This window comes from Brassica napus, chromosome C5, assembly GCF_020379485.1.
Source record: "Brassica napus cultivar Da-Ae chromosome C5, Da-Ae, whole genome shotgun sequence".
NCBI classification, from domain to species: domain Eukaryota; kingdom Viridiplantae; phylum Streptophyta; class Magnoliopsida; order Brassicales; family Brassicaceae; genus Brassica; species Brassica napus.
Genome location: NC_063448.1, coordinates 10315279 through 10342830, shown reverse-complemented (window position 1 = coordinate 10342830; position 27552 = coordinate 10315279). Strand labels below are relative to the sequence as shown.

Here is a 27552-nt window from a genome sequence, read left to right as displayed (position 1 = left end):
GCGAGATTGTGAGATTAATCTAGAAGCGACACGACAAGGATCTCCGTCACCGGCGCTGCAACTTCAATGGCAAGTGTATTGGGAGAGGGATGAAAAAGTTGAGGACAAGAAGAGACGAAGACGGCGAGCATGTCGGAAGCGGTGATGGCGGAAGCGGCTGAGGATGTGAAGAACTGGAAGCGATGATGAAAGATGCGGAAGAGAGCTTAGAACTGAGGTTGGGGAGATGGCGGATGCGGCTGTGGAGAGGTTAATTAAGAGAGTGACAAAGAGTGGGTTTCAGGCTAAGAGTAGAGCTTCTGGGATGGGAGAGGCTTCCTCCTTCCCCAAAAGATACGTATTTTGGTTTTGGATCAAGATAGGCTCTGGTTGTTACTCTGTCCACAGTCCGCTCGTCCACGCCTTTGTCAAAGGCATCATGTACACACATCCCCTGTACACAACTTCTCTTTACCCAACTCTCCTATCCACACCTCCCATGTCCACACACCTAGACTAAGAACAACTTCATGGTCTATATTTTGTTGTTATGGTAAATGAAAAACCAGATCCATAAGTCATCCGTCCACAAATTGTCCATCCATAACTCACATGTCCACATAATTAAAACTCATGTCCAGACATTGTTTATCCACAAAAAAATATTTATTAATTATTAAAATTATTAAAATGGATGTCAAAGTACAAAGGAAAAAAAAATTAGAACAAACTATACCAAATATATTTACTTATGTATTTTAAATTTTGAAATACAGTCAAAATAAGACATAAGGGATGAATGTATAATAAAAATAAAAAATAATAATGTAATACAATCTTATTATCTACCGTTGTATCTTGTTGCTTCTAATGAAATCTAAAGGCATGCAAATCTCAAATATAAAATCGTTACACACCCGTTAAATTTCTTTAGACAAATTTAAACTTATGGTTCAGATTAAGACACAATATCAAACTTTTTTAATGTCTATAATTCAGCTAAGTTACTTTAACCTAACCACACAAAACACAATTAACTGGGTTTGAAGGAATAAATGTCAGAAAAAAAGATAGGTATCCAAAAAAAGTATCCCAGCAGCCCAAGCCCAATGCGTCTCTATGTTAAAAGAACTCAAAATGTGCCTTACATGGTAGACAACTCTTAAACATGTATGGATCTTTTTAGTGAAAAGAAAATTCTTCAAGAGTTTCGGCTCGTGAGCCCAAATACAAATAACTAGAACCAGGGTGGACTTTATGTTTAAAATAAGCCCACAAGTACTTGTAAGAACTAAAGAAACATGGAAAACGAGAAACACTATTATGGGACTCTTAATTTTGATTTTAGACATTTTGATTATTGAAGTCTATCGTATACAGAATAGTATGGTTGTTTTGATATTTAAAATATTAGCTTCAGTCCCACGCATATACTGGACAACCATCTAGTTTGGTAATATTTGAGATGCATGGGGTTTGTAAGATTCTGGGTTGGCAACTTCACGGCTCACGAGTTGGGCACGGTTGGTGAGGAACAAAAAGTCGTTAGTCTCTCATTACACATAAATATTAAAAACATCCCATCTCTCATTCTCTATTGCAACCATTGTAATTAGGCATGGGCAAACAAAACCGGAATCGAAAAACCGAACCGAAATACCCGAAACCGGAACCAAACCAGAACTCTCAAATATTTGAACGGTTCTTTTATTTCTATATCCAAAATAACCGAACCGAACCGGAACCGAGAACCAAACGAATACCCGAATATATAAAAATATTAATTATATATACATATAATATAACTAAATATATATTTTTAGTTTAAAGATATTTTAAAAGTATCCGAAAATAGTTGAGTATAACTAAATTATTATAAAGTATCCGAACTACCCGAAAGTATCTGAAACTATCTGGATAGTTTTATCCGAAATATCCAAAATAATCTGAAATTATTATCTAAATCATCCTAATTATTTGATATTTTACCTTAAATAACCGATATTTTATCTGAATTACCCGAATTATCCAAACTATCCGAACCCGAAACGGAATCAAATGAGAACAAAATATTTTCAGGGTATTTCCCGGTTCCTAGTTTTACTATCCGAATTAAACCGAACCCGAAACTATTCGAACCGAACCAAACCAAAAATAGGTCAAGTAGTAAATGGATCGTCTAGCCTCCTACCCGAACTACCCGAAATCCGAAATACCCAAACCGAACCGATATCCGAACCGAACCGATATCCGAACCAAACCGATACCCGAAATGCCCATGCATAATCTATATTATAATGACTGAGTTTTGCTCTCTCCTTAGGGTGTTCACCTCAGCATTTCATTTATTTTGGTGGACCCATCTTTATACTTTTATTTCAATATATTATCTATTCCTAAAAACTTGCAATAAATATCACTTAGTGCACCGGTTTACACATCTTTAAAAATGCTAACAACCCGAGTTTGAGTGGGAACCATGGATGTTTTGCATGTTTTTCTGATTAAGTTTAATTAAAGGCAATTATGACTTTTACAAGTCTTCTTCCTCTTTAGACTTTTAGGTTTTCTGCAATATTGACTCTGACGGCTCATAATTTTTAACGACATATACATCAATTTTTTCGTTTTTTTGCCATTTTCATGAAAACATCATGACTCTTTATATATACTACTCGATTATAGGATGAAACGAGTAAAAATTAATTTTTTTTAAGAATCTCGATTTTCGGACCGAATCAGTCTAAATCGTCACCGTTGGTGTCCGAGTTACATTTTTCCGGTGATTTTACGGCCCTTGGCGGTGAGTTTTCGAACAGGGTTGTGTAATGAATTAATGGTTGTTGGGTCATTTTAATTAACCTGCGGCCTATCGCACCCAGTTTCTATATAAGCCTTAAAAGGTAAGGCTGATGCGTCAGACAGACCCAAAGAAGCCTCCTAATCGTCTATTCTTTTTGATAGTCTCTAAGCTAGGGCCTAGGGTTCTCCCACTTCGTCACTTAACTCTCACCTCCGATAATAAACTATTACCCTCTAAACCGCTCTATTCAGTGTCGCGTATCATTGAAACTCTTTAAATTGATAGAATTTCATAGTCCTACTGAAAACTTGATTAATATAACTTTTCTTTGTTGTTTGTTCTACTTTCCGAAGTTGTCCACTAAGACCTGTACGCCATGGAGGGATTCACTAATTTCCCAGACTTCTAATCCGAATTAGAACACATTGGTAGTTTCAAGGAGGAGGTGAACAAAATTGTTTACACAACCAACAACTACAGAAACAACCGATGAAAAAGAAACACAGCTTCTTGGACGGATTAAGAGAGTTCGCATTGACCTGAGAGGAGGTCATGGAGATTCATTTTTTATTTTTGTTAAAAGATCTCGCCTTGACCATATTTATAAGGTTATGTATATTCTCTTGCTCTATGTATAATAAAAGGTTTCACTATTGTTTGGGTTTCTAAACTGTGGTAGATAATTATTTTTTATACTTGCACAACTTACAGATTTACTGGATAGCTGATGAGGATGGCAATTAGTCAGCGTATCAGATGTTGAATCTCAGCGGATATGTGGGTCTCTGTCCGATATATTCATGGGAAAAATGTTGCTAGATGTCGAATTGATGAAGATAAATCGGAAACTCTTTTAGACGTCCACACATGAGATATGAAATATCAACATATAAAATATCATCGGTTATTCTCATATCAACCTAATCAATCTATTATAATATTGATTATATACAACACGAAAAAACAAAAGTTAACAAAAAAAAATCTCATATAGAAGACTACACAATGCGTCAATAATGTATATGACTCCGTGCTTGTGTGGGGGCTATGTGAAAGGCCCCGACCCGGTTTTCCTTACCGCCAGTACGACCCCAATTCGCTTCCTCGACCAAACATGATCGATACCCGATTTTTCTCTAATTTAGGATTTTATCCCAGTTTCCCTCTATGAGGTTCAGTTCAGTACACAGGGTTCACTAGGTCTAATCCAGCAACTTAGCAGTCTACTAATTTTTGCGGCATGATAAACATGTACCTTAATGCCTCGGTGCTTCGTTGTCTGACAATCCATCCATACGCTCCTTCCTTGATGTCTACATGCTTTCCCGTCCTTCCTTATCTAACCAATAGCTTGATCAGACACTTAACCGAATCCTATTGTTTCTTAGTCACTTAGCCAACCATCCCCACGTGACCCAAGTAAACAAAGAGAGACGGCTTGGTCTCCAACCAGCCATCCAGAACAGACAGTACGCTAGCCTTGCTTAGCGCCCCAGAACCAGTCCTTGATCACACCCGGATCAGTCAGTACACAGTCGGCTCCACGGCCCTCGATCCAGTTAGTTCTCCCCACGGCCATCCTGCTCCTCAGTCATTCCAGTATCAGTAACACGCCCTCTTGTGCCTCACGCATCAGCAAACTCGATCCTATTTCCAATCGTTCCTCCTTCAGTATGTCTCTAGTCCCGATCACCTCCAACGAACCAATCAAATCGATCACGTCAGTACCACATCTCTCCATGGCTAGGATCGTTCCAAGCACAGTATCCGATCCTTCCTTCAGTTCATCAGAACAGACTGATAGCATATGCTGTCGCACACAGTTCACACCCAATCCGTACACAGTATCCGATCGGGATTGATCAGATCAGGACATCGACCCAACAGATACGCTGTCTCCAGGCCCGTGTCCACTGCCTCTCGATCTTAACCACCACGGGCTCTAGTATGCGTCGCAATCCATCAGTACACAGCAATGTCTGTACAGATTAAGCTGGCGGTCCCTTTTTCGCGGCTTGCGCACCGTCCCGTGGACTGTAACCACAGTATAGCGCAGTAAGTACATCGCGAACCATCGTTCCATCTTCAGTCCGTCTGACACGACTCAAACCACACCGAACACACCATCGCTCGGCTCTAGGACAGTCGGATCAGAATCCAAACGATCCTTTCCGGCGATCTCCGTCTTTCTCCATCAGTTTTCTTGTCTCTCTCTCTCTCTCTCTGTTCTGTTCGGTCTCAGAACCGTGTCCAAAAAAAGATGTCCTTTCTCTGATCCGTGATCTCCCCCTTAAAGGAAACAGATGGGCGGTTTCGCTTCCCGACATAACCGCTCCCGCGCCCATTTAATTCATAAACTGCCCTTGAGCAGTTTCTTTCTCGGTTCCGTAACTACCTTAGCAGTTCCCGAACCCATAAACCGTCCCAGTCAGTTAAGTGGTCCGGCAACCACTCAGAACCGCCCTATAACTGCTTCGCTAACTGCTTATTAACCGCTCCGGTAACCACTCAGTAACCGCTCTCGGTAACCGCTCAGTAACCGCTCTCGGTAAACGCTAAGTAACCGCTCTCGGTAACCGCTCTCGGTAACCGCCAGATACTGTTCCCACCATTTTCCTTGGCTAATCAGTTCATGTTGAGCTCAGTATCTATTCCCGTCACAACGTATACCAGTCAGTCCACACATTCACTAACTGGTCTCGGATGACAAGTCTAGCTGCCTTGTCTTAATCCGTCCAACTTAGTCCGACAAGCTCAACTGCTATGTTCGGACAGACAGTATCGTCTTAACCTGATCAATACTATCCATATGTAATGTCCAACATGTCTATCCCGTCTGATCAGTCCGACTTTAGACTGATCCAGTTCAGACTGCGGGATGGGGATGCTACACTATGCCCCTAGTTGTAATAATTGTGTTCTTAGCTACTTTTTATACTAGGGATCGTTATCCGCGCCAAGGCCCGGAGTTTGTGCATTTTAATCTATTTTTGTCTCTTGCTTACTAATCTAGCATTCAGTTTTTCAATGCATTTTATCTTCACCATCTCCTCTTGTCTTGTTTACATTTGTTTTCACGTTCTGTCATTTGATTTGTCTTAGTTTTGGCTTGTGTAATAACTTAACCCTGCTCATTCTTCTTTCATTCTTTATTGATTGATATTTTGGCTTGTCGCTTAGTTGCCACTAATTTGCTCTAATCATTTTTCATCATTTGCTTCGTATTCTTTTCATATTCATTAACTATTGTCTCCAATCTCTTTAAATCCTAAAAATCCTACATGTTCTTTTGTTTATTAAATCACATATTAAATATTGTTGAAACTGTTTGTTTATTCTAATAAATCCTTACGATTATAACTAAGATGATATGGATAAAAGACTGATTATAATTTAGTTGAAATTAAAGTCTAAAGTAGAAGTTATTAAACTTGCAATCCTTCTTTTGTCATCCAAGATAGCTTTAGTCAAATCAATTATATTGATTTAGAAAACCCATAAGCTATTTCAATCCCAAACAACCAAAAAACAGGCGCATTTGCTATTGACGCTGCGGCGGGTTTCCATTACTATAAACATAATTGCTTGTCACAACTGTTAATAAACCCAAATGTGTTTACAAAAGCTACTCATATAAGAGTTTCATACTCATTTCTCTTTCTCTAGTCATCTCCTATGTTAGTAGCTATCATAATACAATCATCATACAAAGGACATATCTCTTGGTTCCATATAGAATATGCAAAAGGACTATTTTCTGCAGATACCATGATCACTGAGTATTATAAATATCAAACTCTGTCTATGGTCTATTTATATGTCGAGGAAATGCCTCAAAATGTAGCTTCCAAATAATGATTTCCAGGTCAACACATTTCATGTTAACCTCCACAATGGGATCAGCGGATCTGCAGATACCGCTACATGTCGATCGAACACAACTACACATATGTTTCCTGCTTGTGTCTTTCATTCACAATCTGCAATTCTCCCAAGAACAAGAATCAATGTTAAATGAGGTAAAAGTTTTAGAGTCACAATAGACTTTGTATAGCCAAGCCCAATAAACCAAGCACCCAACGTAACATCCCCACTTGCCTATTTGTGCAGAAAATGACTTGGTCATTATATAGTAGCACCGAGAAGTTAGATGGAGAATGAGGTATGAATGCAAAGTAGACAAAATAGTTAAAATCTTACTGATTATGGGAAATATAAGAAATCAATTCTCTTAAAATGGCGTATAACTGTCCAATAGCGTGACAGAAGTACTTGTTCCTATTCTCACCAAACTTCCAATTCTAAATGTATATATAAATCTATTAGAGTTATTGCCAGCACTCTGTTGCGATATTTGTTAGCTAAAAGAATCCATCCAACATAATAGGAAAAAAAAACCAACGAAATTGTAAAGCAAACCATCAGCTGAGATGCTTTTGCTGTCTTGACACATTGCAAGCTTAGTGATTTCACTATCAAAAGCAACAAACTAAGCAGTCATATACTTCTGAGACATTTATTTACAAACGGTTCCTAGCACAAAAAAACATATTATTATGTTACAGATGATAAGTTTGATGCATAAATACAGTTTATAATTTTTTTCAACTGAACATTTGTGCCTACTGAATTACCTTACAACAGCCACTGCATTGTGATTTTGGCATGTTAAAGCTGAGAATCAACATTGGAGCTTGCGTTAGCATTTGGAACATGAAATATAGTACCATCAATTTCCAGTGTTAATTCCATTGACAATAGCTGTGCAAAAGAACTCTACTAGTAAGGTAATCGTGATTAGTAATTCTTTACATCTTAGTGTCGTACAACTTCAAAACGATAGACACTTACAATTGACGGCCCTCAAAGATGGACCGCAAACTATCTAATGATATGCTTACCTCGTCGTATAAGTAATCCATGTTACTTCCCTCCTACGGGTAACGTTGCTGGTGCAGATCAATTTCATCCACCTCTTCCTCATCATTAGGATGCTCTGCAATATACCCTTTGTAAAGTTCAAATTTATGTCGCTAGAATTATCAGAGAAAGAAATATAAAGTACCCTCCAAATCTTCAGGAGCATCAACATTTTCTTTATTCAATGATCTTCATTCAACCTAACAACCATCAAAATAAAAAGAATGTGAGGCACATAATATTCAAAATCCAAGTTTAATGAATGGAAAAAAAAAACTGAGGAAGACAGAAAATGTCAAACACTCACTGGCTTCTTCTTGTTTTACTTCTTGGCTCCCGTGAATGAACTGTCAAAGCCATCCTTATTTGCAGGAAAAAAGATTAAACAAAGCAACTAATGAAAAGAAACAAATATGTTTCACAGCACATAAACTCTTCTTGAACAATCAGACAATAGATAGTATGTCTCCCGTGTGACTTAGCTGAGTCCTCGATGGCATCCTGAACGACAAATGTCTTCTTCTTTTTCTTGGTTAGATCAAAGGGTGCAAGCTAAGGATGACCAAAGAAAATTAAAACCACACAATCATGATTTATCAGGCAAAATAAAAGAACCGATGATGAATTTATTAAAGATGGGGAGATGTAGAGACTAAAGAAGAAAAACTGATTCATGAAACTCAAAGAGTCAATCTGTGTTTCTTAGATGAATCATGAACCGATGATTAAAAATTGAAAGCCCTAAACTTCCATTGAAGAGAAAGCTTACAGACCAAAGAGGTTTCTTGAGCTTTTTTTTTAACGAATCCCATTTCAAAACGTGATTTATAAAGTATTTATTAAATCATTAGATAAAACAAATAAGTGTGGGTCCCACAGAGAAAATCGAAGAAGCAAAGGTTTCCGACCTTCATAAATATATATTTGTTTCAGCCATTAATGTTCAAAGAATTCTTTAGCTCAGTGGTATAAATGTTGTTGTTTAGATCTCAATAACCCGAGTTTGAATAACAGACTTGACACTTTTTCACACTTTTTAAAAGTGAGACCCACATATCGCTGACGTGTCGCATTAGGAGTGATGCAACTGCCCTATTATAACGTAGATTATTGTACCAATATATTACCATTAATTTCTGCTATAATGCGAACGAGTGAACGTAGATTCCGATCATATGTTCACAATGAATGCATTTAATTAACACTATGTTGTTATTAAATAGTACTACTTATTGGATGTGAAAAATACTTCGAATTCGTCAATAGATATTGAACAAGAAATCACAGTGTATTAATTTTATATTAAACATTTTCCCGTGATTTTCGATTTTAAATAAATTTCTGAATGATCGAATCGTTTTATATAACAATGTTCACAAGTATAAATATAAATTAACCAATATTTTAAGAGAAAAAGATAAAAATAGCACTAAATTAAGTTTTTGTTCCCAAACTAGCACAAACTAGCACTCAAGGTCAAAAGTCACAAAAATAGCACTTAATGTTTTATCAAAAGTCACAAACTTAGGGTTTAGAGTTAAAGAGTAGGGTTTAGGATTTAGGGTTTAGGGTTTAGGGTTTAGAGTTTAGGGTTTAGGGTTTAGAGTTTAGGGTTTAGGGTTTAGGGTTTAGGGTTTAGGGTTTAGAGTTTAGAGTTTAAGGTTTAGGGTTTAAGGTTTAGGGTTTAGGGTTTAGGGTTTAGAGTTTAGGGTTTAGGGTTTAGGGTTTAGAGTTGAAAAATGAGGTTTTGGGGATAAGATTTCAAATTTTGAAAAATAAAAAAATTAAAATTTTCAAATGATAAAATGATATTTTGGTCATTTTAGTTTTTGAATGCTATTTTTGTGATATAAACTTAGAAAGGTGTTATTTTGGAGATTTGCCCATATTTTAACCCCAAAAGAAAAACACTATCGGTCATATATCGACTTCAGTGATGGTAGGACTCGAGATGAAAACATGCCATGGTGTTATATCCTTCTTTTATAGTTTGCCACGATATTCTTATATAGTTTGAATATTTTTCTATTTTGTTGTTATATCCTTCTTTTTTAATTCAAAAGCCCGTCTTAAAGCATTGAGGACTGTTGGTGTGTAGTCTACAAAGTGAACACGTAAATTATATAGAGGAAAACAAATTAAAATTTTGACCATTTTAGGGTAAAACTAATGTATAGAGCCGAATCGCATGGGTCATAGACGTGTTGTCTTTTGTGTAGCAACTGGGATCCACTCTTGTTTTAACGTTATAAGAACAAGGAAGTCCATTGACTAATAATTACTTATTAGGCAGATTTCAAGGAAACAAAATAATACATTTTGTCAATCTAAGCGACTTTGGCGGTCTATAAACTAGTATTATTGAAACTTAAAAAACGTGAGCGAACCATGTCTCGACAAAAAAAGCCAAATTATATACAAAATCATAGATGTCAGGCTTTTGTAACTTGGATTTCAGTTTGTTGACAGAATTTGGTTGTGCTAATCTTATATTTATACGGTCTAAATGAAATAGTTCAACTTGACGATAGATAAAATACAGAGCTGTGCGAACTTTTACCGCTGCTCGAAATTATTACAAATTTAAATCATAAAAATTCATGCAGTAAAAAATAATATATAATGTTCAAAATAACAATAGTATAAATTACAATAGAATATACATTGTATAATTAAATTAACAAACAAAATATTATTTTACAAAATTATTAGTTAAAATTTTATCAAAAATTTAATAATTAGTTCTTTTAGATAAATAGTAAAGTCATTTAATGTTTCTTATATCATAATTAAACGAAAGTAAGAATTTATCAAATTAGCTTAAAAATATTTTAGAAAATACATCCAAAACTATTACCCTTAACCACTTCAATTACCCCAATTCATTAGTAATTGACAATTATCTAGATATTGTAACTTAAGAAACCCATGTTTTAATCATAAATCCATGTTTTTCATTATCTTAGCTACCACATCACTTTTCTCATGTTTTTATTATGCCTTGATCTTACATAAAATGATGCCCATGATTTAAACAAAAAAAAAAATTTGTTGCCCTAAGTGAATGTTTCTTTTTCTAGAACTGAGGCACGGGCCTGACAAAATAGGACATTAGGTTAACATGTCCATGCGTGAGACAGAAAAAACAGATAGACATAGATATGATAGATACATGCGCAAGATAATGTTTAATATGATTTTGAAAACATCAATCATCAAGCTAGAGAAACATATTTAAAATTTCTTATAGGTTCTGGTATTGTCAAATTGTCAAAATAAATCTCAAGGCTAGTTTACTCGTTGTAATATCATTATCTAAATAGTCACCTTCCATTGTCTTCGTATTACTTTCAACCACGTAAATCTATATTAGCTTGAAGAGATTTATATAGCTTTAATTATAAATATATAAAGCTAAGGTTAATTTGGGGTCTTAATGATTATTTAGTAATTAATAATAGTTAAGAGATTGTACTTAAGAAACACTTATTTTTTTAGGTCCAATGGGGGTTCTTATTTTGGGTTCTTAAGAAAAAAAATATTAAACTAAAAATTTTTAAATATAAAATTTATTTATTAAATATAACATATTAAAATAAAACATTTTAAACATTAATTTTTAAAAAGAACATTAAAACTAAAATTAGTAAAATAAACGAGAATAATTTGAAAGAAACATGCGAGCTTAGTTGTTGTCCTCATCACGTCCGAATTTATGCCATACATGTTCAACGTAATCAGCTTTCAGTTGTTGATGCATGTGTTGATCACGAATTCTAGTTCGAACACCTATCATATTGCCGATATTTGTAGGGATATCAGTAGAGAACGTGAGATCGACATGTGAACTTCCGGTGTCTTCTCCTTGTTAGAACTCTGAAACATCATATTGAGTGTATCCATCTCGTTCGTCTTATACTACCATGTTATGGAGTATGATACATGCTCTAATTATCTTCCCAATTTTGACTTTATCCCAAAAAAGTGCTGGATTTTTAACAATGGCAAAGCGAGCTTGCAAGACTCCAAAAGTACGCTCGACATCTTTTCGGACAGCTTCTTGATGTTGAGCAAATAAAACCGCTTTCGGTCCTTGTGGTATTGAAATTGATTGGATAAAAGTAGTCCATTTTGGATAAATACCGTCGGTGAGATAGTAAGCCATATGATACTCTCTTCCATTGACAGAGAAGGTGACTTACGGAGCTTGACCTTTTATTATGTCATCAAAAACAGGTGAGCGATCAAGAACATTGATATCATTTAAGGTACCTGGAGGTCCAAAAACGCATGCCATATCCATAGATCATACGATGCAACTGCCTCTAAAACGATTGTCGGTTTTCCTGAACCACGTGTATATTGACCTTTCCAAGCGGTGGGACAATTCTGCCACTCCCAATGCATACAATCGATGCTTCCTATCATCCCGGGGAATCCACGATGCTCACCAATATCAAGGAGTCGTTGAAGATCAGCCGGTGTTGGTCTTCTTAGGTACTCCTCGCCGAATAAATATATTATGCTTTCCACAAAATGTTCCACACATGACCGTGTAGTAGTTTCACCGAGTCTGAGGTATTCGTCAATAGCATCAGCCGCATTCCCATATGCCAAGACACGAATGGCCCCTGTACACTTCTGAAGTGGAGAGAGATTCCGAGAGCATCAGTCTTTTGTTGAAAGAATTCAACTTCATTGGAGAGTCGATCAACAATAGGCATGAACAACGGCCTGTTCATTCTAAATCGTCGCCGTAACATATTTGTGGGATACATTGGAGTTTTACTGATATAATCATTCCATAAACGAATATGCTCTTCGTCACGATTTATTTCGATATAAGCTCGTTTTTTCTCTGTTTCTTTGCTTTTTCTTGATTACCATAATTTATGGTAAGATTCTCCAAAGTTTGATCAAATTTTTGATAATAATATTGATTAAATTGTTGATCAAAATATTGATCAAATGTTTCATCGAAATTATCATCATCCAATCCGTCAAAAGGATTTTGAGAAGAAGATGCCATATGGAAAGGAAAAACTGTTTTTTTTTTTGAATTTTGAATAGAAAAAGAGAGAACAAGAGAAGGAGAAAATTTTGGGAAATGTTTTAATTGATCTAGTGTTTTATTTGATCAAGTGTTTGTCTAGATGAACTCCTGAGCTAGATGAACATTTATCCTTCTATCTGCCCACATAAAGACATAAACAACAAATTATTCAGACAGAAAGACATAAACAAAACCGAAAACAAATCAAAGAACAGAAACAGAGCAAGGATTGAAACATAGCAGATCAACTTTGATCCATCCGTATTAATTGAAACATAATTAAAATCCAAGAACAAACAGAACATATTCAGAGATCAAACACATCAAAATTTTGAAAGCTGCGATTGCTGGTGAAACAAACAGAATTAACAAACTACAATAATCAATCACATGCTTAATGAAACAACAGAACAACCGGAACCAAAAATCAATAATCAATCACAGACCCACCGAGAGACAAAACCAACAATCAATAATCAATCACAGACCCACCGAGACAAAATACATAGAAAAACAACAGATCAAACCTAATCAAAGACATGCATAGTCAAGAAGACAACAACCCCTTACCTTTTGATTTCAAGAGAGAGCTCCGTCGCTTCGAGGAGAACCACCGAAAGAGATGTCGCCGATGAGAGACACCCAAGGAGACGAAATCACCTTTCGCGGAGAGAGCTTTCGAGAGAGAGAGATGATCGAGAGAGAGAGAAAGAGAGATGATCGAGAGAGACCTACCGATTTTGTGGTCCTCTCTCAGCTTGACCCGTGTCCCTAAGGGGCGGACCTTCCAGCCCTTACCCAAGACTCGCCTCTTGGGTTTCTCTCTTCTCTTTATTGTTTTTAAATGTTTTCTTGGGCTAAGGGGTGGGCTAAGGGGCAGTGATAATGCTCACCCTGATTAAACCAACCAGCCGGTTTATTACCATTTCGAGTAAAGTTTTTTGAATCTCAAACCGGGGAACAATTTTTCCCGGGTTCTCACCCCCGACGTCGGTCGGAGGGTCCGCCTGAGCTCCTACCCGCTGGTAGCCGTCAAAATTTTCGCACCAGCACCACCGCTCCTCGTCTACTGCACCGTCGTCACGTCTCCCTAACCCTCTCTCGTTGAAATATACACCACCAGTCGAGATCCCCCCTCAACAACTAGAGACTCACGATGACTCGCCGCTTGACTTATGCTGAGAAAGGTAAAGGAATTGCAACTTCATCCTCATCGACGAACCTTCGCCGAATAAGAGCTCCGGAAATCGACACCTCGCAAGCCATAAGAGACAATGAACTAACACTTATCGGCCGAGTTACAAACCCGCAGGAACAGAGCATCAGGGACCTGATTCCCTTCCTCATACAGAGATGGAACCTCAGAGGAACTGCTACTGGCTCGGAGCTTGGCCGACATTGCTTCCAGTTTCGCTTTGAACTCAAAGAAGATATGGATAGAGTCCTCGCCAAACGACCATACCACTACGCTAGGTGGATGCTCATCCTGCAGCGCTGGGAACCCATCATTTCGCCGGACTTCCCTGTAGAAATACCGTTCTGGATTAGGCTCAGAGGCCTCCCTCTCCACTACTGGGACCCAGAGATGTTCGAACGAATCGGACGCAAACTTGGCAGATATGACAGCTTTGAACTGACTCCAACCTCAGCACGAATCTTGGTCACTGTTAATGGGCTCCAACCACTGATTATGGAAACCATTGTAGAGTTCTCAACTGGAGAAGATACCCTCGTCACCTTAGAGTACGAAAAGCTCGCCAATCACTGCGACCACTGCAAAAGACTGACACACACATCCACTGAATGCTCCCACAGAAACCAATCGTCAGAGGAACAATCTATAGCACCGCAGCGCCATCGACCAGTGGAACCCTCTATCTTTAGACGTAACTATGAGGAGGATAGACAGAGAGGGACAGCCAACAACTGGATAGCCACTCGGAGGGACACAGGTTATCACAAGGACGAAAGAACCAGGAATCATCAACGCGCATATGATCAGCGCCTCGACAGATGTGGGCACCCGTTTGGTGTTAGGCCATCCTCCAAGTACGATGGACCGGAACAGACAAGGAACTTTAGAGCCTCCCCCCCCCCAGTACGTAAGAACGGCAATAATATCTACCAAAGAAGATCTGAGTCACCTGTCGACTCGCATGCCTACAGGAAAGACAGACCATCGACTACTATACCGAGGAAGAGCCTTACAAACCCCCAACTACACGGCCAAGAGCCACCACCTTACCCCCGGGTTGAAACGCGCAGGAGATCCCTATCGTTTGGTACAAGACCTGACAACACCCACCTAGCGTGGATAGAGAAACCTCAGGATAACTATACAGAACACATCAGCACTCCTCATACAACACCAGGGATGATGCTCGATACCGCTGCCAGAGAATCACACCAACAACTACATGATGAGATCATGACAGACCTACATGAAGTCACAAGACAATATGTTAATGTTCCTGACCCAGTTGAAAGGGAAGCACGAAGGCAAAGAGTCCTAGAAGGGGAATCGAATAACATGATGGCGGAAAGAGCAGCAGCAATGTTAGCACATGCACTAAAAGATAAAGGACAAGAACAAGAGGCGAGGCAGGGAGCAACGCCAAATCAAGGCCTGCTAGAAGCTGACTCATACCTTGAACAAAATGAGCTCCTGTTGGGTCCACAGCCAAGGAAGAGAGGACGCCCCCCGGGTAAAGCAAGCACAGCGGGTAAAAACATCCTACAAGGAGCGAGCTCTAGGAAGCGTAACGTGAAAACTATTCAAAACTCTCCAAGAGTCAGGAAAGGAACCAAGCCAAAACAAAATAGCCGCCTGATACGAACACAGTCTTCAAAGAATGAAGGAAGACATGGCTCTAGAGCGCCAGCACTCCCCTGACCCCATCACAAATGCAACAGATCACTCCTCAAGAACTACTGCCTCCCCCAACAGGACCGACACCACCTATGGCACGGAGTAACGCCACAGAACAAAACAAAAACGCGACAGAGCAAGGGAGTAGGACAGAGACTGCGGATTTTCAAAATCCGCTCCAATCTCTTCCTTAAAAATACTGAGCTGGAACTGTTGTGGGTTAGGGAATCCCATAACACTTCAGCGGTTGAGGGATATCAAGAAGGAGCTTGATCCCGACGTTATCTTCCTCATGGAAACGAAAAATTCCCCGGAGTTCATCGAGTCAAAGCTGGAGTTTCTGAACTTCGACAATAAACATTATGTTCCACCGCACAGCGTGGGCGGAGGAGGGCTGACACTTCTCTGGAACTCTTGTATTGACCTGAATGTGATTGCTTCTTGTGATAACTTTATCGATGTGAATGTTATTTATAAGAAGAAACCGTTTTTTGCTACGTTCACCTATGGAGCGCCAGAACAACAAAAGCGCAGAGAAGTCCTCCAAACACTTACCAGTATAGGGTCTACTCGTGATCAGCCATGGTTCCTCACCGGAGACTTTAATGATATTATTGAGAATTCAGAGAAGGACGGTGGGCCGCAAAGGGCGGAAGGATCCTTCATCGATTTCAGAACTTTCATGTCTCAGTGTGACTTGTGCGATCTTCGCCATACGGGCAACTTCTTATCATGGAGAGGCGTTAGACACACTCATACAGTACACTGCCGAATTGATAGGGCCATGTCAAACAGCCTGTGGGCGGAACTCTATCCCTCCGGATGCTGCTCTTACTTAGATTTTGGCGGATCCGATCACAGACCCCTCATCACTATGCTAGAACCTGATACAAAAAGAAAGAAAGGTCTCTTCAGATACGATAGAAGGCTCTACCAAAACGAGGAAGTCTGACGCCTAATAACCACTACCTGGAACAATATTGAGCTCCCTGTGGAAGAACGTATCGCAGCCTGCAGACAAGCAATCTCTCGATGGAATAGATTACACCATCAAAACAGCCAAGCGACCATTAAAAAGCTCAAGCTTCAGCTGGAGGAGGCAATGACGAGCTCAGCGGACAACACACTACTCATCAAGGAGACCAACCAAGCGCTCAAGGAGGCATATAAGGAGGAAGAGGAATACTGGCGACAGCGTAGCAGAACGCTATGGCTAGCACTAGGCGACAAAAACACGGGCTTCTTCCATGCTACTGCACGCATCCGCAGAGTTTTGAACAAGTTCTCGGTCATTGAGAATAGCTCCGGAGATGCGGTATTTGAAGAATCGGAGATTCTCACTGTCATCACAGATTATTTCTCCAAGCTCTTCACCTCTTCAGCATCAGTTGGGTCATCTATCGTCGAGGAAGCTTTATCAGCCACAGTCTCAGCCGAGGATAACGATACTCTATCCAGGATACCAACGCCTAAGGAGATCAAAGACGCCCTCTTTTCGATCCACCCCGACAAAGCGCCTGGTCCGGATGGCTTCTCAGCTGCTTTCTTTCGCACCAACTGGGGAACAGTAGGACCTTCTATCATCGCTGAAATAACGCACTACTTCGAGCACGAAACCATGCCGCATAGCATCAACCACACACACATCAGACTCATCCCCAAGATCACGGCACCGAAAACAGTGGCTGACTATAGACCTATTGCACTCTGTAATATCTACTATAAGATAGTCTCCAAGATCATCACCCGCCGGCTACAACCGATCCTGAACATGCTGATAGGGGAGAACCAGTCAGCCTTCGTACGTGATAGAGCGATATCCGATAATATCATGATCACACATGAAACATTACACTTTCTGAAGCGGTCTGGTGCGGTGAAACATTGCTGTATGGCGGTAAAGACGGATATGAGCAAAGCATACGATCGGCTTGAATGGAATTTCATTGATGGAGTCCTGAAGCGCTGCGGCATCCAAGACAAATTCCGCGGCTGTATCATGAGATGCATATCCTCAGTCACATACTCGATACTGCTCAATGGCGATGCTCAGGGCATGATCACACCTACCCGGGGAATAAGACAAGGTGACCCGCTTTCACCGTACATTTTCATCATGTGCAGCGAAGTGCTTTCCGGGTTATGCTCTGTTGCTCAGAGACAAGGCCGCCTCGCAGGAGTACGCGTCGCACGTGGATGCCTGAGGATCAACCATCTCCTCTTCGTGGACGATACAATGTTTTTCGTAAAGACCTCCCCGGCAAGTGTGGAAGTGCTCAAAGAAATCCTCAGGAAGTATGAATCTGTCTCAGGACAAATGATCAACACCAACAAGTCAGCTATTACTTTTTCGAAGAAAACGCCGCTGGAAATCAGAGATAGAGTTAAGGCGAGTCTTGGCATCTCAAAAGAGGGGGGAGTGGGCAAGTACTTAGGCCTTCCAGAACACTTCGGGCACATGAAAAAGGATATGTTCACCTCCATTGTAGATAGAGTGCGACAGAAAGCTGCAAGCTGGCGAGCTAAACACCTATCCGCTGCAGGAAAATTGGTGATGCTCAAATCGGTCCTCTCGGCTGTCCCCTCCCACCCCATGACGTGTTTTAAGCTACCGAAGAGCTTAACAAATCGAATCCAATCCGCCCTGACTAGGTATTGGTGGGATTCAAACCCGGATACAAAGAAAATATGTTGGGTTTCATGGGATAAGCTAGCAACTTCAAAAAGGGACGGAGGTTTAGGCTTCCGGGAAGTGGAATCCTTTAATGATGCGCTGCTGGCGAAACAGAGCTGGCGAATCCTACAGCGACCTGAGTGCCTCCTTGCAAGAGTGCTGCTCGGAAAGTATTGTAGAACAGAGGGCTTCATGTCAGTCCAAGCCTCTAATGCATGCTCCCATGGCTGGAGAAGCATCTTAGTTGGACGCGACCTTCTGCTAACCAACACTGGCAAGACTATTGGCAACAGGAGAGACACAAGCATCTGGAATGACCCATGGCTATCTACAACAACTCTTGCCAAACCTATGGGTCCGCCTGAGCAGACCACAAAGGACCTCAAAGTTGCAGATCTTCTCTCACCAGCAACGGGCGATTGGGATAAGGACGTTATCAACCGCATTCTCCCTCATGAAGCACCTACAATACTATGCCTTAAGCCTAGTAAAACAGGAGCTCAGGACAAACACTGCTGGATCAAGACAAAAAATGGAGAGTACTCCACCAAGACCGGTTACTACTCAGCGCTAGACAAACAATGGGAGCAAGGACCAGCACCACCAAGCCGCCACCTCTGCAACTGGAAGAACGATGTCTGGACGGTCCCCCTATCCCCGAAACTACAAATCTTCCTATGGAAGATAATGAATGGAGCCTTACCGCTCGGAGAAAACTTGGAGAAAAGAGGACTGAGAGAAAACATAGCATGTGTTCACTGTGGAGCTAGAGAAACGGCTTCACATCTCTTCTTACAGTGCCCTTTTGCGATTAATGTGTGGAGTTCTGCTCCTATACATCAGGTGATTTCAGTCGTCTCAGCACCAGACTTCCCGACTGCGCTCAAGTTATCAAGGAATCTACCCAACCTACCCCCCACCGGAATGAGAATTGGACCCCTGTTTCCTTGGATTATCTGGAGCATCTGGACAGCACGGAACCTTAAAATCTTTGAAAACAGAAGCTTCAGTCCGTCAGAGGCGCTCACAAAGGCCATAGCAGATGCCCGAGAATGGCAAGACGCCCAACAGATGATACCCCCTACCTTGCCGCAGCTACAACAACCATCGCGACATCCATCAAGCCTTAACACACGCTTTACCATCTTCACTGATGTAGCCTGGAGAAAAGAATCTCTTACGGCTGGGCTAGCCTGGTCATGCACAGATAACCACGGGAATATTGTCTTCCAAGAAAGCACACCGGAGCCATGGCTCGAATCAGCGCAACTGGCGGAGGGATTGGCCATAAGGGAGGCACTGCTACAAGCGCAGGCTCTGGGCCTCAACAACATCACCATTAAGTCAGACGCTCAGATCATCATCCGAGCTATCAACAACCGAGAATCAATCAAGGAACTCTTTGGCACTCTTCATGACATCCATAGTTTATCTTGTGATCTAGATGTAGTATCTTTTAAGTTTATTCCAAGAACTGAAAACTCTACGGCTCTGGTGAACTACTCTTTGCTGTAACACTTTTGTTTTTTATTAATTAAGTATCTGTCGTTCAAAAAAAAGGAGGTAACTGGAAGTCCTTTATAGAAATGATTAAAAAATGCGATTGATAATGCGATTGTACTCCAACAATCTGTCAGTGTCTATTGCTTGTGGGAGCATGTCCCTTGGGGTGACTCGGATACGCATTTAATTTTATTATTATTATTATTGATCTCGCTAGTGGCTACCATTCAGTTGAATTTCGAGTAAATTATGTTTTCAATGAACTAAAGAATCTCTTTATGCAAACTGATGCACGTGAAAACTAGGCTGGTTGTTGAGTTTCTTGTGTTTGATTGTCCGTTTTTATTACTACTTCCATTTCATTATAAATATCGCTTTGACATTTTTCATGGAAATTAAAAAAATAATATATAAAAAACTAATATATTCCTATTTAATGTATGATTAATTAAATGGTAATAATTTTTTTAAAAATTTATTGGTTACTAAAAATGGTAAAAAATAGATTTAATGTACAAAATTACATTGAAAATGTAGAATGACATTTATTTTGAAACAAAATAAAAAAAACCCAAAGTGATACTTAATATAAAACAGAGGGAGTAGTATAATTTTAAGAAACCGGGGAAATGAGTGATGAACATTAATTTCAAATTTGAAGTTAAATAATACTTTTTAATGAAATGTCATATTCCCTCCGTCTCCAAAAAAACCATATTTTAGAAGAAAAAAAATTGTTTCAAAAAGATACATTTTTTACATTTTAATGCATAAATTAATTGTAAATTATACATAGAAAAATATAATTATGTTTATTAAAATTCTTTTGGTTAAAAATTATGGAGAATAGTTAATTAAAGAAAATAATGTATTAGTAACTAAAATATAACATATTTTTTTAACAAGTGTGAAAATCTTAAAACATACATTTTCTTGAAATAGAGGGAGTAGTATTTTAAAGAGTAGATTCTCTCATAGTATAAACTTTTTATCATAAATAAGTGTACTATTTGAAGTTAGTTTGTTAATATATCTTTAAAAGTTTCAAAAATACACATATTATTCATTTATAACTTGCAAAAATGGTTTTCATGTAAACATGATATACTCGATAGCTAGCTAGTAATACTCAGCATTTGTTGTACTTCTTTCATGTTAACCGAATGTATATAGATCTATGTTTGATAAAAATACTGTTATAAATTTTATTTATGTCAGGGTCTATGTCTTACCAAATATAGTTAAATTTAATTTTACAATAACTTCTTTTTGAAGCCGTCAATTTTCAAATGCTTAGGCATATAATTTAACAAATAAATCCATCTACAGTGTAGAGATATAGTCAACACTCAACAACCCTATTTATATAATATAGATAGATACAAAGGGTCATTTGCAAGTACCTTTTTACTTCGTATCCAAAAAGAGTATTGGATCATTTCCCCCTCAAAACAAAATAATTGTAGGAAAAAAAGTTAGGGTTCTTTTACTTCTGGAGATTAGTTTACAAAGATGAAGAAGAGGCAAGTGGTGATAAAACAGAGAAAAATCTCCTACACTACGACTACTTCTTCGAGCAACGTCCGTTACGTTGAGTGCCAGAAGAACCACGCCGCTAATATAGGCGGCTACGCCGTTGACGGTTGCCGTGAGTTTATGGCAAGAGGTGGGGAAGGAACCGACGATGCTTTGACGTGCGCTGCTTGTGGATGTCACCGGAATTTTCATCGGAGGGAAGTTGAAACGGAGGTTGTTTGCGAGTATTCTCCTCCTAATTGAATCATTAACGAAGGTGGGAACATGGAAGAAAACCCAAGAAAGGTATTGGTGATTTATATTAAAAGAAAAAAAGATTCTACTTCTATTGAATTATAATATCAGAGATGTATTTATCTATGTATATGGTTATTGATGTATATTCAAATACTTACAGCAACGCCAATCTATATGATTAATGATTCTTCAATCTTGATGTGATGGAGTACTATATACTTCAGCTTCAACTATATATGATTTGATCCATTTAAGATTACACACAATTTTTTTTTTTGTTCTTTCGGATCTTGATTTTCTTTTTTACCTTTTTAAGACTCTTAAGAGGCCTATTTAGGTACAATGAGCCGTATATAATTTTGTGTTTGATTCTGAAGAGGTACGTAAACTATACCTTTCCCTAAACGCAAGAGTCTTCTTTAGTCGTACAGTAATCTTGATTGAGCTAATCACAGATAGATATTGTAGTCTATATTTGTATGCTAATATGTTGTAAGCGGATTTGAAGGAGATTAATCCTTACAAGTAGACCTGGGCACGGAGCGGATACCTAAAAATTCGCTGTATCCGTGATCCGCTCCGTCCAAAACGAAGATCTACTTTTGTGATTCGCTTCGATCCGAAAAATTCCGGATATCCAGAGTTTTTTTTAAATATTAGCGAATCATTCGATTCAATTCGCAATAAAAATAATATATAATATATAATATTAAAATTAAAATTAAATATGTTTTTAAATATCAATTCAAAATTAAAATACAATATTGTACTAACAAATTGACATTTTAAACAGAAATTATAAATAAAATTTTAATATTAACAAACCCAATAAGAAAATTCACATGTTAACCTTTGATCCAGCAGAAGAATTAAATTGGATATGCAATAATCCAAAAACAATTTAAAATATAAAAATAGCCAAATTATATCATAAAATATGTATAGATATAATAGTTTGTATATACAATTACATTATATATCTATAAATACAGAGATTGGATCGGATATCCGGCTTTCCAAAAATAATTATTTGCTTCATTTTTTACGGATATCATATTTTGATATTTGATTTGATTCGAAGCTTTACGGATATCTGTAGTTTTCCAAACGAATCGAAACGAATAACAAATCAGATCAAATTTAACGGATAATTTGCCTATCCCTACTTACAAGATAAGAGAACTTGCATTGAAAGAGATGAATAGATTCTTAGGAGCGCTTGCCATCTCTTTCACTGCTTACTTACAAGTTTCAGTAGCACATGTCTGATTATGAAGCATATGGTCAATGACAACAACAGAAAATAGGGGATGTTCTGATTTATAAATGGAAACCCAAATTAAATAGCGAGTTAATTAATGACAGCAACAAGAAATGGGTATGTTCAGATTTGTATATGGAAACCCGAGTTAATAAGCGAGTTAAGTCTTTGGTCTTGTTCTTCTATATCTATTGCTAGATATGACAGTTTTAGTTAACACGATTTTATAACGTAAAAATTGAAATTAATGCATACAAGTACCAATAATCCTATGTTCTTCCCTTCGCCTCTCTCTCTCTCTTGAGTATTCGACCCACCTCTACACATAAAAAAGATTCCAATACCATATTCTAGACTTGTTTTTAAAAAGATGACTTTCAAAAGTATTGTTATAACTTCAATTTTTATTGTCATGGCGACTGGCCAGTTTCAAATTATGTGGAGATCATTTACAAACTTTAAATAGAAAAGGTTAATAGTTTTTGTTAACTGTTTACCGGCCAGTTCATGGTATACATGTTGAAGGTAAATAAAACATGAATATGATTTTGAAAGCACCACTTACATAAATTAACAGACGGTTCCGACTTCTGTATATTATTATAATTTATTTGAAACTCGTGAAAATTCTGGACTTTTAATTCATACTTTTAGTAGTCAAAGTGAATCTTTAGATATTTCAATTGAAATAACTAGCCATCTAAAAAAAAATCATATTTGTTAAGAGAAAATATCTCAATCAGGAGCGGACGGAGGCTTGACGGTACGGGGTCACATGCCCTCTACTGGTTTCTGATATTCTTATATAATTTAAATAAATTTGGTTACTTGTTCTTAGCTTTTGTTGAATAAAAGGAAAAAGTTCCCCCAACTCTATATGTATTTGGAATTTTTTTGTATTGTGCCTCCAGTTACAAGGATTCCTGCATCCGCCCCTGATCTCAATGGAGTTATTTTCCCCTTTTATATATGTGTAATGTGTATTAATATGTGTGTGAATCATGATTTTACTGCTTATTAAAGTAATTTGTGACAAAAAAAAAAGTAATTTAATTAATAACACAGCGGCCCACATTTCAAATCATGTTATCAAATCGTTTAGGTTCATGTATTTTAATTCGCTCATATGTTATAGTCACTTTGAAGCCATTACAAATAATATAAAGCAATGTTTGTTACCAATACCACCAAAAACACATATTGGCTGCTTCTGGTCTCATCTAAATGGCCACTCAAATTTGTTGGAAAAGAACACTGTAGTTTTTTTTTGTTTTTTTTTTCAATCTAAAGATAACTAAATCTATTTTAAAAATACTCTTTTGGAGGAAACATGTAGTAATTTTGGGAATCTCTACACTTTTTTACCATATAATATAAGCGAGCTCTACAAGTCTTGTGGTAACTAATACAGGGTCTTATATGTCACATAGCGGCCGTTCTGTTTATTTTGACTTTAGTTGGCAAAGAATTGATGTGACTAAAAGAAATTTATAAGAGAAACAAAACAATTCCCTTTTTTTTTTTTATCAACACAAAATAATCTGTTAAGCTATACGAACCCACGGCTTTTAACACCAGTCTCATGAACTCGGGCTTTTCCAATATTGCTTGGCTCTGTAGCTTTCTACGCAAATGCTTATACACCCGACGATTGAAACTCAAAGACCCCTAAAAAGACAGAACAAATATAAAAAGTGGATGAGAATACTCTTTTGTGCTTATTATATCTCACTCAAACGATGAATTGATGAGTACATAGCCCAAAACACAAGTAATGAGTTTATATCATATAATCTCTGCTGTTACTCGACCTAAAATCCCGTGAAATTCTATTAGAAAAATCAAAAACTCGAACATTGTTGCCTTCCTTTTATCATTCGTATGAGTGTTACAATTCAGAAGTTGTATTCATTCCTTCGGTATACATCATGAGAATTGTTTCTTCAGCATCACACAAAGTAAAAACGGAATCACCGATCCAATAACAAGAGAGAAGAGCAAGGGGAGAATGTGAGACGCAGCCATCGTTTTTATGTTGTCTCGATATTTTGAAAAAGACGGAACCATCTCAGACAAATTTAGCTGTAATAATTTTTGGTTCTGGTTTTGGTTCATACTTCATACGTCCTTGTTTCGAAAACTTACCCGGCCCTTCTGAATCCCCTATATTAATTGAGAATCATTTAAAAAGTTGTAATCTATAGTTTATATTAATTACAAAAGAAATTTGCTGATACGTCACTTAATTAGGTTGTCAATTTATCTTACGTGGTAACATAAGAATCGATTTAATAATTTGTAAGTTCAAAATCAATTCGCTAGAGAAAGTTAGATTAACTCAAACATTAAAACATGTAATTAAAATATTTAATTATACGACCACCCCTTCTAATTGTTTTGCAGACCGGTTCAAATGATCGTTTTGCAGACCGGGTTCAATAAATACAGTCCCTTTTTCTGTTCCTTTACAACAAAATAACTTCTTCTTCTTTTTTGACATGATAACTTCTTCTTTCTTTATCACGTCATCGGAAATTTTGTCTGATTACATTATTTAAGTCGTGTCACAAAAAATTCCAGCTTGGAGATTAAAGACCTATATTGAATAAACAATAGATATGACAAATTTAGTATCAACTTCGAACTCATGGAATACTCTATTAATCACTTAATGGAGTGTCCAAGTCCAACCATTAATGGAATAACTCACTTCATCGTTCAAGTTTATTCTTAATTTAACCATTATATAGCTCACTAGGTTTATGTTCTAACTATATGTACATAGAAACTTCTGCACTTTTCTTATTATGTCTCAATTACAATTCTCCAATTATACGAATACATGGGGGTTATATTGTGCCAAAGTTTTTATGTTTATGTTCTATTTACATTTACCAATCTTAGGCTACCAAAATAAGGGGTTATAGTCAGAGGCGTGCCTACCCTTTTGATTTTGAGGCATTGGCCTCAGGCCCCTTCTCATATTAGTTCATTTTGGGGCCCCGAATTTATAGATTATGGCATAAACAACGTGATAATATGCTTTCTTTTAATAATCAAACATCAATTTCTATTTTCCTTTGAGCATTAACTTCTGGTTTTCTTATTAATGTTGAAAACTTCTTTGTCTACGTAGAATTTAGCTTATAACAAGACATATAATGTTTTCAATCTAAGTTTTCAATAATTTTTTAAGCTGTTGTTTATTTGTCAACGTATATTAAAATACTATTATTATACTAAAATTACTAGATATTTTTATTATTAAAATAAGATTAGCTATTTTGCCTTAGGCCCCTATTATGCTAAGCACGGCACTGGTTATAGTATGCCAAACTTTTTAATGGAGTGTTGTAATTATATGTACCAATCTTTCTCTTTATAAATGCACATATATTTCTCACCGTGCAAAATGTTTTGGGTTTATATATACTATATTGTATATTAAATTAAATATGACATATATTATACTGTATATTTTCTGAGATATTTATTATATTTGAGGAACAAAATATTCGAAGTTATTGTGTTTCTAAATGCAAAAGAACTTATCAATATTAACGAATATTTTGTTAGCATTAGTTAGATTATTTTTGGAGTAATAACGTGATGAAAAAGTTCAATAATGGAGAATATGAATCTAATTAATTGTGACTTTGTAGACTTATCTCGAGAATCACTTAATTCTAATTAATAGGTTCTAAATCAACCTTCAAGCTTATATATATACCTTGGCAGGGATATGATTATATCAGAGATATGATTATATTAAGGTAATATTCTCGATTTTACCCTGTTATTATTATATATTATATACTAGGGGTTGGCGGGCGAGTTTATACTAAAACTATTTTATGTTTAAGTGCATTGTATTTTAATTTTATAAAATATTTAAAATTTTACTTTATATTGAAAATAATAAATATTATCTCTTTTTATTCTAAAATTATATTTTAAACTTTGTTAAATTTTGTTGGTTTGAGGTGAAAAACCATTAAAATTGTTTTGTTAAAGAGCACAAAATTATTAAATCAGAAAATTAAAGAAAATGTAATGATTTATATTTCTATTTGATTTCTGTTTCAATTTGATATATTTGAAAAAAATTTAAAGTAAGAATAACTAATATTTCTCTTATTTCTGAGAGTATCATATTTTAATATTATTACAATAACTAATTTCTCACGATAATAAATTAATACACCCACTTCCAAACTAGATCAATTGAAAATCAAATGTAATGTGATAAAATTATAAAAATTTCTAATTTAAAGTAATATATAAATAGTTTCAATATTATCTTAGTATATATTATGTAACAACAAATGATGTTTTATAATATATATTTGTTTCATTTTATATTAAATTTTTAATTTCTATTAAAAATTTCTTGTACTTTTTAATAAAAAAATTGTTGAAAATTTTGCTTATACTATTTGAAAATATATTATAGATTAATAGTGTTATAAATTAATAAAGTATTATATTTCTACCATAATTTTACTTGAGTTTTATACCCTATCTTATTAAATAATTTACTTTGAGTGAACCAAACATAATTTAACCAAAATAAATTAAATGTAGTGTAACCATTAATAATCTGAAAATAAGATGAACCAGACTGCGTATAAATGTTTTCTGAAAATTGTTTTTTTCTTAAAGAAATAACTAAATCCTTTAGTCTTTTTAGTGTTGGCTTTATTGAATGAAAGTATAT

General features: G+C 36.9%; 2 protein-coding genes across 2 annotated transcripts; both read left to right on the top strand.

The window, feature by feature from the left end:
- Positions 1–16726: 16726 nt before the first annotated feature.
- LOC106419165 lies at positions 16727–19813 on the top strand. Its single transcript, XM_013859917.1, has one exon. The coding sequence runs from the start codon at positions 16727–16729 to the stop codon at positions 19811–19813; it is 3087 nt and encodes a 1028-aa protein (XP_013715371.1).
- A 1375-nt stretch (positions 19814–21188) lies between these two features.
- On the top strand, positions 21189–21771 carry LOC106351445 (mini zinc finger protein 3-like). The gene has a single exon (XM_013791247.3). It carries the CDS (start codon positions 21314–21316, stop codon positions 21578–21580), a length of 267 nt encoding a protein of 88 aa, XP_013646701.1. The 5' UTR covers positions 21189–21313; the 3' UTR covers positions 21581–21771.
- Positions 21772–27552: the final 5781 nt, after the last annotated feature.

Coding starts and splice junctions, on each gene's coding strand:
- LOC106351445 (XM_013791247.3), top strand. CDS start 21,314: ATGAAGAAGAGGCAAGTGGTGATAAAACAGAGAAAAATCTCCTACACT.
- LOC106419165 (XM_013859917.1), top strand. CDS start 16,727: ATGACGAGCTCAGCGGACAACACACTACTCATCAAGGAGACCAACCAA.